Source organism: Taeniopygia guttata, chromosome 1 (assembly GCF_048771995.1).
Source record: "Taeniopygia guttata chromosome 1, bTaeGut7.mat, whole genome shotgun sequence".
In the NCBI taxonomy this organism is placed as follows: Eukaryota; Metazoa; Chordata; class Aves; order Passeriformes; family Estrildidae; genus Taeniopygia; species Taeniopygia guttata.
This window is the reverse complement of record NC_133024.1, coordinates 76,711,819-76,723,995: the sequence shown is the minus strand read 5'-3', so window position 1 is coordinate 76,723,995 and position 12,177 is coordinate 76,711,819. Positions and strand designations below refer to the sequence as shown.

Here is a 12,177-nt window from a genome sequence, read left to right as displayed (position 1 = left end):
AAATTCTTGCCCAACAACTCAAGCCAACACAGAGAGAGACTCTGAAATATTATTTATTCTATGACTTTTCTCCTTTTCACAAATGCAGCCTGAATCACGTTTACTTCCTCTCCAAACATCTCAGCTATGGCACAGAATCCATTAATTTTCAGACAACTGTTTTTGCAGGGTACTACAAAAATCCATAGTTCTGTTATCATTCTTCTTAATATAATTAAAGGAGCAATGAGATTACTTTAAAAGTACTAATGGGGAGTAAAGAACAGGAACACAGCAGGAAAAAAATTGCATGAAACAGTGTAATACAATAAACATTTACTACCTGTCCAGATTAAAGTGAATACCATGAATGATTTTTTCAACATCTGCTGCACACTAGAACAGTGAACTGCTAGAAAAAGCAGATGGCAATAGGCACCAAAGAGAAGATTTTAATTTTTTAATTACAGCACAATTCCACTGCCATCAAAAATATGGCTCTTGCTACATAGATCAAGCATTACCATCATCCAAGTATTAACTGATGACATCAAGAACGACTCTGATGGGCACTGTTAGCTGTTCACCACCTTGAAGTCTGCAGTCTTCTGATGTTCACCATGGGAAGAAAACATCTCTATGTGTATCATAATGAAAACTTGTACTTAAAACTATTAATTCAGTCCACACCCATACCTTTTGAGTTCATTATTTAAGCATGTATTTTCCATTTAAGCAAGTATGGCCTTGAAGAACCTTCTATAGAAATTAGGCAGTGACTTGGATTGACACAGGTGGATGTTACTATGCTAAGGCAGAAATACTGGCTGATTCTTTTTATTAATGCAAGAAAACTGTCCATATTTAAATCTAGTACCTTTCTTTGGGTTTTGTTTTCTTTTCCTCTCCAAAAATAAAATTTATATTCTTTAGACATACTTTTTTTTTTTTTTTTTTCCAATTATTCATGCGTCTAATTCAGTTGGGCTTTTCAAAACCATTTGAAGACATCAGAGTACTGTACAACACTGGGGAGAAAAAAGAAGCTGGAGCTTCCTGAAAGCTGCTACACAGACAATGCACATAGATATTAATTTGAAACCTCAAGCAATACTGCCTGTAATAACTTAGTTAAATTAACATTTCTTAATGTGGAAAAGTCAATTTTATAATCAGGATACATATTTTTGATACTTGGAAATACAGCCTAATTCAGAAGAATTGTAATAGTCACAACAGTAAACATTTCTAAGCCAAAGTTTGATAAAAATTGTTATTTTACTATCAAATGCATTTACGTTATTTCATGAATTTTAAGAAATTTTCAAATTAACTAATTAATCCTATGAAACATTTTACATAAGGATCACATTATCACAGACACCCATGAGAACAAAATCTCAATATCCCACTGTGACTATATTTTTCTATATAGGTTTAATATGTAGCTTTTGCTGCAATTTTTTCTTATTAGATAATTTTTACAAGTAATATACACTGAAGTATTTCATCCTATCGAGTTAATTCCTAATTTGAATGCTTTCAAAAATAACCAACCAACAGAGCCTTATCTGTTTTCTCCAAAAGTGTGAACACACATTTTTATTAAGAGCCTCCTTTTAGCTTTCAGCTTAGACACTTTAAACCCTGACACAGGAAAAAAATACTTATTATTAGACATGTCATCAAGTGAAAAACCACAGAAGCACCTAACCCATGAATCTGACTGTCACCCACAGGGAACATCATGTGAGTGATGGAAATTTTTACTCTCCAGCTTCTCATAATGTCATTATGGTTGAGAAGTTTATTCTTGTCTGGTGAACTTGAAAAATATAATAATGCATCCTCTGAAATTTTTTTCCAAGTGTTTCACTGCACAGTGTAGCAGTTTGCTTTATCCCTCAACAGCATATAGATCTTTCTCAAGGACTATTGTGAAGTCACAGGGATGGAGCAACCTTCCCACAACTGTGGAATGTTTCAACCATGTCAGACCAAAATTGACAAGCAATGCCAGATTTCACATAATCAGGCATACTGACATCCAAGTCAAATTCCTTACTTACAATGCAAAGGTAAAATTTAGAAAGGAGAATTCTAATCCAATGAATGTGCAATCATGTAAGAGATGGAAATAGTTACCGCAAACCTACCAGGGCACCAGTCTGCTGGCAGCACCAATGCAAATATTCACCACAAGGAGAAAACACAGTATCCTTATACCACATAGAGAAAGAAGAATGAAAGGATAAATACTCATTTTGACCTTGAAAGTTAAAATGTATCAAATACTGTCTTCAAAGATCTTGGACTAAATTTGCAATCCCAAAGTGCTCCTTAAGTGGCATTTCTTTCAAACAACATGCAGTTATAGCACTGGTGCTGTACCACATCTACTGAGCTTCCACCTAAGTACACAGAGAAATTTTGTTAATAACCACCAGAATATGCCCACGGTATGATGAAGAGCAAGGAATTAGGTTCCACTACAGATCGTTGCTTCTTCCTGGTGCAATGGAGTTCTCCCCCAAAACCGCCCTCATAATCTCATGGGCAAGTGTCCCAACCTGTATGCTACCAACTGTGCAATGCCAAGCTGATCCTAAAATGTGACATAAATGAGAAAACCACTTCTAAGCATCCACATTCTACCCCTGCACCTATTACAAAGCCCACAGATCCTCTTCTCACAACCTACTACTCTGCTGGTTGCCACTGCCTCTTTTACAGTACAGAGAGTGAAGGATACAAGTGTTCATCTGTCACAAACAGAGGGGGAGGTTTATGGCACAACTGCCCGAGTTGCAGCTTCAGATATCACCACTGCACTAAATGCCAAGAATGAGAAGATACAGCAACAGTTACAGTTTTTGAAATTATTTCCTGTCCCTGCCTGTTCACTACTCACAGATGAAGAGACAGCAGATGGGCATAGCAAAACAGGCAGCCAGACCAAGCTACTGTTGTAGAAGTGCTCTTGCAGGAACAACTTCAACCTCTCCAGGCTCAGGACTCAAGTGTTGACTTGGGAGAGGATCTCATTGCTGGTTGATGTGAAGTGATGGGCCACCTGATGAGCAGTGGCTGCAGAAGTTCAAATTAGCTCAGGGCAATTTCTGTGGGGATCCCTACTGAGCTTACACCACAGCTGCAAAAAAACCATGCTGTGTAACAACTCTTTTTTTCCACTATCACCCACAACTTTCCCAAACCCAGCTGCTATAAGGCAGGCACATCACTTTCAAACAGATCATTAACTGCTGGGGGCTACTATAATGGCAAAAAATGCCCACAAACCAGTTTTTAAATGCTTATACACAAGATCTGTGAATTAAACCATAACTGATACACATCTGAATGCACATTACTTCCCAAATGCACCTACAGAATCTGCATTTTGAGTGGTTATTTTTCCTGCATTAAACCATCATGGAGATATCAATCTATTGTATTCCAAGACCTGTCTAAGAACCTGTGGCGGGCTAACCAATCAGCAGTGATGTTTGTTTGCAAGTGAAAACAGTAAGAGTATCACTGCAGGAACAGTTTTCCACCAAATGCTTCTAAATTCAATCCAGAAGCTGAGAGGTGAACATTAGTACCAAGAAAGCTAATAGAGAAACCTGTGATCATGGTTAAAATCTATTTTTTAAAGGCATAGGCAAGACTGTAATCAAACCACTTGCCTGTACATTTACTGTTTAGAAGACTGCTAGGTGTAGCCTAGGTCACAAACTATTAGGGAAAAAAAAAAAAAAGGAGACAAAAAAAGAAAAAAGAAAAAAAAAGAAAACCTTTGTTTCTAAAAGCAATACTTGAAACTGAATTAGGTTGAAAATATAAAAAATATCAAACTTTTCTTTCTTCCAACCAGAGATGTTACCATACTACTTTTAGTATACACTGTCAGAAATATCAGGTATGGCTACACCACAAGACCATGTGGAGTTCCCCACACAAGCTTGAAATGAATTGAGCTAGTTCAGCAGAAGCAGAATAGCCACAGTTTTGTGGCCTTCATTGCTGTGCTGCTTCCAGGGCTCACACTAAGCAGGCTGCACAGTGGCATGCTGATGTACAAGCTAATTTGCTTTCCCATACAGTACTGTACTGCATAATACTGTTATACACAAGTCTTATGTATTCAGTACATTTCATTTTTCCTTCAGTCATACCACAAAGCATTAATTTACATAGCTTTATTATTTTCCTGACGCCTCTGCACAACAGAGTTCATTCCTGCCAGTTATGCAAGCAGAGCAATACAGAGATCCCTCCTTGCCTTGGGGATTTTTAACAAATTGCTAGCACTGCACTACAAGGTTCACTGAGGTAAAAGCCTAGGTTGCACTAGCAAGTTCAAAGGGCTCTCCTCACTCCTACTACAAGAAATAGCTTGTGTGTAGTAGTCAAAAGTAGTCAAATATTTTCCAGATGTAACAAGTGTATACGCTTTAAAAGATGGACTCAAATGTTATCTTAATAATGACTAACTCTTAACAGACTTTCCTACTAGACTCCTGTGCAGTACATAAACAGCACGAAGACTATTGGGAGGGGATATTACAATGTCTGCAGAAAGGTTTCATGTTGGTCCAACTGGTTTAAACTGTTGGTAAGGCCTTTGTGCCTTATAATGGAAAGCCTTCTTGTGTATCATACTTTGCTCCTGGGACACAGCCTCTTGGCAAACTAAGCAGCACTACAGTAAAGCAAACAGCCAGGCTATTCACACACTCGTGAGCCTTTGCAGAGCTGCTCAAGTGTTTCAGCAGCATTGTACACGGGACCGAAGCCACCAACACAAGCAACCAGCATGGATCAGGCACCACAGCCCACCTCTCAAGCACACCTAAAGGTGCTGCCAGGATGCCCCTGAGCACATTGCGATCCAGCTCAGATGGGTTAGTGTTCTGATAATCCATTTGCATATGTCTGCAGTGTGTCTCCTACTAGTACCCAGAGCCACTGGCTCTTTTTTCCAGAGCATACCAGCTCCTCCAATATTCCAGATAACAGAAACAATTTCCACAGCAGAGGCAAACTGTCTTTGTCCTTTAAGAAGATGGTGTCCTTTGTTTCCTGGCTTCCCTATCTCACAGTCATACCATGTACCAGGTATGTTTATTTTTACTTTTACATCTCCTCGTTCCAATGTTATAAATGTTAATCGGTCTGTCAGAGGTGGCACAGCAGGCTGCGGGAGCCTTCAGTGTGCCCGGGCATGATCATTGCTATTACTGCTGAACCAGGTGTCCACTTATTTCACTCAGGGTCACTGATACAGGTCCCATCATCCACTGACACTGCCTTCTGCCAGAGGTTCCCAAGCCCCAGGGGAAGAACACACACATACAGTTCTCTGGTGCAACATCAGGAACCAATTCATTAACTACCTGAACGATCAGATTCTGTGCATCAGTGACAGAATCCCACACTCCTGCTGCTACTGCAGCAACTTTTGCTGCACACACACAAACAAGTCTGAGGGCACAGGGACACCTGAAACTGCCACAGTTGTGTCCTAGGTGAGCATATGTCACTGCACCTAAATCCATGCCTCTACTGGAGTTTGTCAGTGCACCCATACCAGCCAAATCTTATTGTAAAAACCCACTTTAGGTCAACAGGTAAGTTCAGTAAGAACATATGTTGTATTTGGTTTTGAGAAGGAAAAAAAGCACAACACTGAGTATGGAGCTGTGTCAGGGAAGGTTTAGGTTAGAAAGGTTCTTTGCCTAGAAAGTGACCACACACTGGAACAGGCTCCCCAGGGCAGTGATCACAGCACCAGCCTGACAGAGTTCAAGAAGCATTTGGACAATGCTCTCAGGCACATGGTGTGATTCTTGAACTCTCCTGTGCAGGGCTAGAAGATGGACTTGATAATCCTTGTGGGTCTTTTCCAGATCAGGATATTCTATGATTTTCTTTCTGCAGAATGATATCTATTTTTTTTTTTTCCCTACCACATACATGCTTCTTATGACAACCATTTCCCACTCATCTTTCTGATGGATCAAACCTGGAAAAACTTGTAAATACTGACCATGACTCTCCACCCGTTCAGTCTAACAAGGATACTCTTCCTCCTACATTCTTTCTCATAAAATTATACACAGACGTATGCCATTGAAAAGACCCTCTATAGTATCTATTGGGGGGCACAGAGAGAGATAAAAAATCAGGAGCTGAAAATCAAGGCACAGTATTATCAGATCCATCTGAAAAAGACTCTTCCCTTCTTTGGATTCCTCATACAAAATACAGCTACAACTAACACCCCTTTTTAAATGCCAGAAATCTTCCTCCCCTAGTCAGAGGGTGTTTTCACACTCAAACAGAACCACAGAATCAATTAAGTTAGAAAAGACCTCTGAGATCATCACGTCCAACCTGTGACCAAACACTATCCTGTCGACAAGACCATGGCACTGAGTGCCACATTTCAGTCTTTTCTTAAAAATACCTCCAGGGATGGTGACTCTTCCACCTCCGCGGGAAGCCCATTCCAATATCTAATTATCCTTTCTGTGAAGAAATTCCTCCCAATGCCCAACCTGAACCTCCTCTGGTACAGCTTGAGGCTAAGTCCTCTGGTCTTGTCCTGTCTCTGGTTACCTGAGAGAAGAAGGCCACCCTCACTTTGCTTCCATCCAGTTACTTGTAAAGAGTGGTAAGATCACCCCTGAACCTCCTTTTCTCCAGCCAAAACAACGCCAGCTCCCTCACCCACTCCTCAAAGGACATGCATTCCAGATGCTTCGTCAGCTCCACTGCCCTTCTCTGGACATGCTGCAGCACCCAAATGTCCTTCCTAAATTGAGGGGCACAGAACTGGAGACAGTACCTGAGATGTGACCTCACCAGTGCTGAGTAGAGAGGGACAATCGCAGCCCTGGTCCTGCTGGCCACACTATTGCTGATACAGGCCAGGATGCCATTGGCCTTCCTGGCCACACTGACTCATGTTCAGCTGGCTGTCAACCAGCACCAGATCATTTTCCTCTGGGCAGTTTTCCAGCCACTCTTCTCCAGATCTGTAGTGCTGCCTGGGCTGGTTGCAACCCAAGTGCAGGACCTGGCACTTGACCTTTTTGACCCTCATACTGCTGGGTCTCGGCCCATTGATCCAGCCTGTTCAGATGCCTCTGCAGAGCCCTCCTGCCCTTCAGCACACATTCTGTAAGGAGCACGCAGTCAGCAAAGCTTTGACTTATCATTTGTCCTCGCCTCTCTTAGGACTGTGTGTGGTGCCCAAGTCCACACTGCAGCCAGGTCAGCTCCTCACTGCTGCTTCCAGACGCTGCAGAGTCTGTGTCCTGTAAAACAAGCTCAGAGCCAGCCCCAGATACCTGTGAAGTCAGTTCAGGTAGCACCGGGACATGAAATTATTTACATCATAATTATGCTGTGCATAAAAATAAAGCTAAGCAGAGCTACGGGCACGTTAGTCCTTACGTTTGCCTTGTCAATAAACTGGTTTTAAAAATAAGTCTAACTTCAAATTAAGAAAATACGGGTTTTTTTTCTTTTATTTTGATACGTATCTTGGCATGGAGGTCTATATAGATGTATGCAAATACATATAAACACACAGAGAGACACAGACACACACAGACATGCACACACCTACACAGGCAGACACACACACAGACACACCCGCGGCTCCTCCCGCCGTCACACAATTTAAAAGTCCAGCCAAGAGAGGACCGAAGCCAGCGGTTCCCCCGGGGCCGACGGCGGCAGCGCCACCCGCGCCCCCACCCCTGGCCGCCGCCCTCCCGGAGCGCGGCGGGCCGGTACTCACAGAAGCCGTTGGAGCCGGTGCTGGTGAACATGGCAGCGGCCCGGCCCGGCCCGGCGGGCGCGGCCGGCGGAGCCCCGAGCTCGGGCAGCCCCTGAGGAGCCGCGGCGGGCCGGGGCCGGGGCCGGGGCCGGCGTGCGGAGGGCTAAGGCGGCCGCGATGGGCCAAACGCCGCCGCCAGGCGACCGGGCGGCGCCCCCTGCCGGGCCCGGCGGGTGAGCGGGGGCGCGGCGGCGCTCCGGTGCGCCTGTGTTTTCTGGAATTACTCCTGCTCCCAGAAATGGGAGAAGCTTCTTTCCGCTGAGGGAGGCAGAGCATTGGGACCGGCTGCCCAGGGAGGGCGTGGGGTCTCCCTCTCTGGACGCGTTCAAAACTCACCTGGGCACGTTCCCCTGCCACCTGCTCCAGGGGACCTTGCCTTGGCTGGGAAGTTGGACTAATCCATCTCCAGAAGCCTCTTTCAGCCCTAACTATTCTGTGATTTCGAGATTTAACACGATTTAAATTTTAAATATGTAGGTGCCCTGAGGAAGGCTGGCTCCTTGCACTTGGGAAAGCTCTGTCCCCCGAGGCTCACCGTGATTTGGGGAGTCCAGCAGGTAAATGTCTCATTAGAGCTGTGGGTGAGCTGTCATTACAGCTAACGGAGACAGAGCTAATACAAACAGCAGAGTTTGGAGAGCTTTTCAGGTGGCCAAATGAAGGTCTCTGCTTTAGGATCAAATTAATTCCTCCCCAGGCTCCACTAAGGGACCACACTGAAGAGATCACCATGGGCTCTGATGGCACATCTGACTCCAGCTCTCCAACAGCATGGTAGGCGCCCAATATGAGGTGAGCTGAAATCCTGATTTCATAGGAGATATGGTATCATAAGGCTGAAACTATTAGGGCACCAAATTTTGCTGACATTTTCAATGAAAATGCAGAACTCAGATTTTACTGAAATAAGTCATGCTAGGCATTTAAAAAGGTGACAGTGCTTTGCAGCACGAGGTGTGTACACTTTGTGTTCATGTGATGATGGAACTGTGGGCCTCAAATCACATTTACCTTACTGCAGTACAAGACTGAAAACCAATGCCACTCTGGAACTGCAAAATATAATTTGTCAGCTAGGTAACAATTTTTAAGTAGGCAACCAATAATAAAAAATTTTAGGTAAGTAATATATTTCTTGTATTCCATAAATTTTGTAATCTACCATAAAAATGCACTTTAATATTTGCATTCAAATGCAATTATTAGCTAGCATTGCAGAGTGCTGAGTTCCTGAAACTTTGTAAACTTGATCTCTTAAATACTGTCAAGGCGACATAAAAAGACCTTTTGCTTTGGTCCACAAAGACTTCAGCTAAGATTAGCATATCAGCATGTATTTTTTAAATGGCCAATTTCCAGCACTAACTTCAGATTTCTGTTGCTCACTTGTCCTCTCTGTACAAGGCCTGCATCAGGCAGGTGAGATTGGGACTCATAATCCTCTCACAGAGCAGAAGGTATGTCTAAACCAGCCAGGAAGAAGAGACAATGAGATAGCACATTGGAAATCCTGACTTATCCCAAGTTGAGGTTCTTTCCTCTGAAAAGAATCTAAATTGGATTCATAGCATTAAACCCATCACATACTTTGTGTCTTCGGCTACAGAAAACCAGCTTACTCTCTGCTGTCAAAGCACAGCTGGAAGAAATTATTTGCTACAGAAATTTTCCTTCTTTCTTTCAAATGCAAATGACTCTGGCTGCTGTATGCTACATATGCAAACTCTGTCTTGCCAGTGCACTGCTGAATGCCTGTAACCACACAAAAGTGACAGGCAACCCTCATTTCTAAGGAATGGAAGGTAAATAAGGAGGTGCAAAGCCTGCAAAGCTAGTAATAGCTCCAGCGTGAAACCTCTTTGGGAAAAGCTTGGGTGCCTTCTGAAGCTGGGATCTAATGAGGTACTCATGGCTTAATTAATTACGATTTTGAACGTTTTCGACTAACCTCCACTTAAAGTAATTAAGCCTTTTTGTGGATCTGGCTTTACTATAGGTGAGGATAAAACCTATCCAGTATCTAAACTTTTCCAGTATTGCCTGTGTAATAGGTTTAGGAATGTTGTTTTAGTGGTGAAGATAAAGCTTGCTTTTTTCTTTTCACAGGCTCTCAGAATCGAGTGACAGAGCAATCATTATTTATAAGTTTACAGTCCTAAGAGCCAAGACCTAGTATTTTTCTATTTTATAGGCTCTGTTTTGAAGATTTCCCTAGATTGATTTACTGCAAGGTAATCATATTAGAGAGATTCTTCTCTGCAACGTCAGGCGCTGGAATTGGATTCAAGTCATAATCACTGAACATACTAGAGACTTAGGCATGTATTCCACTGAATGAGGATGCATTTGGGAAATGTTTAGGGGCCAGTTTGAAAGCAGCTCTGTGGACTTGTTATCATTGACAGATACAGCAAAGCTGGATGAGTAGCAATAGCTGGCAAACCAAAACCCTTGCAGATTTGTCAGTACTGCTGGAATACAAGGCAGCTGGCTCTCAATCTATTTGCTGCTATCTTATAAACGTCTACAAATACATTGCAGAATCTGTGAAACCCCTGATGTGTTTATCCCTTGTTTTTTAAAAAAATATTATGTCAATATTTCTGAGATTACAGCAGATGAGATCCACTACGTATTTTTGAGAAAACTGCACACCCCTTGCTAATAATTATAGTTTAACATACTGATTGAATAGTAGAGGAAATGTAGGTTTTGCCCTGAGATAGAGTGCCGAGAAGAGAGGTATTTTTATCATAACACCATCACTGTCAACTGGTAGAGTGTCATAAGAATTAAGCAAATTATTTGCATTGTTAGGTATAAAGTGTTGACTACTTTGGAATTAAATGAAATCATCAGTCCTCATGCTTGCCTTGGAACATATCCCAGAATAGGAAGGCTAGGACTTATCTACTAATCTACTCAGAACAAGCTTAGAAGGCTTTGACACTGCTCAAATGTCAGTTTGAATATCTCCCATTTGTTTATTACATCTAGTTAGTGGGGTCAATGTGGTATGGTCAAAAGAAAGTTATTTAAATTTCCTGCTCAAAAGAAAATCCCAGGAGACCGGAATTTAAATTTCTAACTATTTTCTAAAATGATTAGGTTGCTTTCTTCTCTGAACCTGTGATGTTTCTGAAGCAATTCTTAATTACTAATTAATCTCCAACAGTCAGATGCTCCTCTGGCATATAGAATGAAGGACAGCAGCAGAGTAAAACAGGATGGAAATGTAACACCTTGCTTGGGAATTTTCTGACTAAACTCAGTGTAAGTTAATGATTCTGCAGGTTAATTGCAAGTGTTCTTTTTCTCTTTGACATCTAGGGTTTCCATGGCATTCATAGCAGCTCTTGCAGTTATTACAATTACCTGAAATATTAACAGATACATAGAGGTTAATGCTAAATTTCATTATTTCAGTAACTTCTCCCTACAGTTTCTAACCTTTGTGTTCAGTTACAGAAGATGTTAAGGAAAACAGCTATGCAACACACATTTCCTGCAAAAATCCAGGAGCAGTGCAGCTTGCTGATAGCAGCTTGCATTGGAACAGGAGGAAGGACAGAAGGCAGATACTCACTCTACTGAAATCAGACTGATTTGACCTGTACCTTTCCAAAATTAGTGAATTTCTTTCACTCATTCGGAAGTGAACAAGACTATACTGCAGCAGACCTGTCCTCTTAAAGTCTAGTGTATGTCTATCATTTCATTACATAGTTTTGGGGTTTTTTACTGGAGCTAGAAGAATGTTTTCTAGCTTAGCTCTTTCCAAGTAGAGCTGGTAGGTGTACCGTTAATAAGGAGCAATGGAGTTGCTGAAGGAGTATTGGGCTTTGTTGTTTATTTCTGCAATTGATTTTCCATCACACTATTATAAAAAAAATTTAGGACACTCAAACATGTTCCATTAGTTAAGGTTCTAGCCATGTGATTTTTTGCAAAACTTAAAATGCCATTTTAAACCTGAATGCTATGTCAGTGTCTGGTAACATGAATGTGGGCAACTATTGCTTCAGTTACTCAAACACATCACTGCCTCGTTTTTCAGCTGGACCCCCTGAGTGGCAGGCAATGACACTGCAGTAACAATTTAAGGTACTGGCTTATCTGGAGCTGAGCCACATACAGTTTTACACTGCAGGTCTTAACCATCACTTCCCTTTTAACCATCAGTCATGTGATCCTAAGCACTGGCAACAAATGCACCCAGATGTTGGCATCTCTGTGTTCAAGGTGCAGCACCAAGCACTTGATCAGCAGCTCGGTCTCTAAGTACTTGTAAAACACTGCCTAAAGGTACTTAAATTCCAGGTCACATTTATTTTCAATAAATTTAT

General features: G+C 42.0%; 1 protein-coding gene across 2 annotated transcripts in view; it reads right to left on the bottom strand.

Moving 5' to 3' along the window:
* UBAC2 (UBA domain containing 2) overlaps positions 1-7,957 on the bottom strand; it is an 89,491-nt gene extending 81,534 nt beyond the window's left edge. Inside the window, exon 1 of one of the 2 annotated variants that reach the window (XM_030276531.4) lies at positions 7,793-7,957. In XM_030276531.4, coding sequence (XP_030132391.4) covers positions 7,793-7,823 — 31 coding nt within the window. In that variant the 5' untranslated portion in view covers positions 7,824-7,957. Of the gene's footprint in view, positions 1-2,890; positions 3,081-7,792 lie in introns of those variants that run through there. The other variant, XM_030276538.4, reaches the window with a different exon arrangement.
* Positions 7,958-12,177: the final 4,220 nt, after the last annotated feature.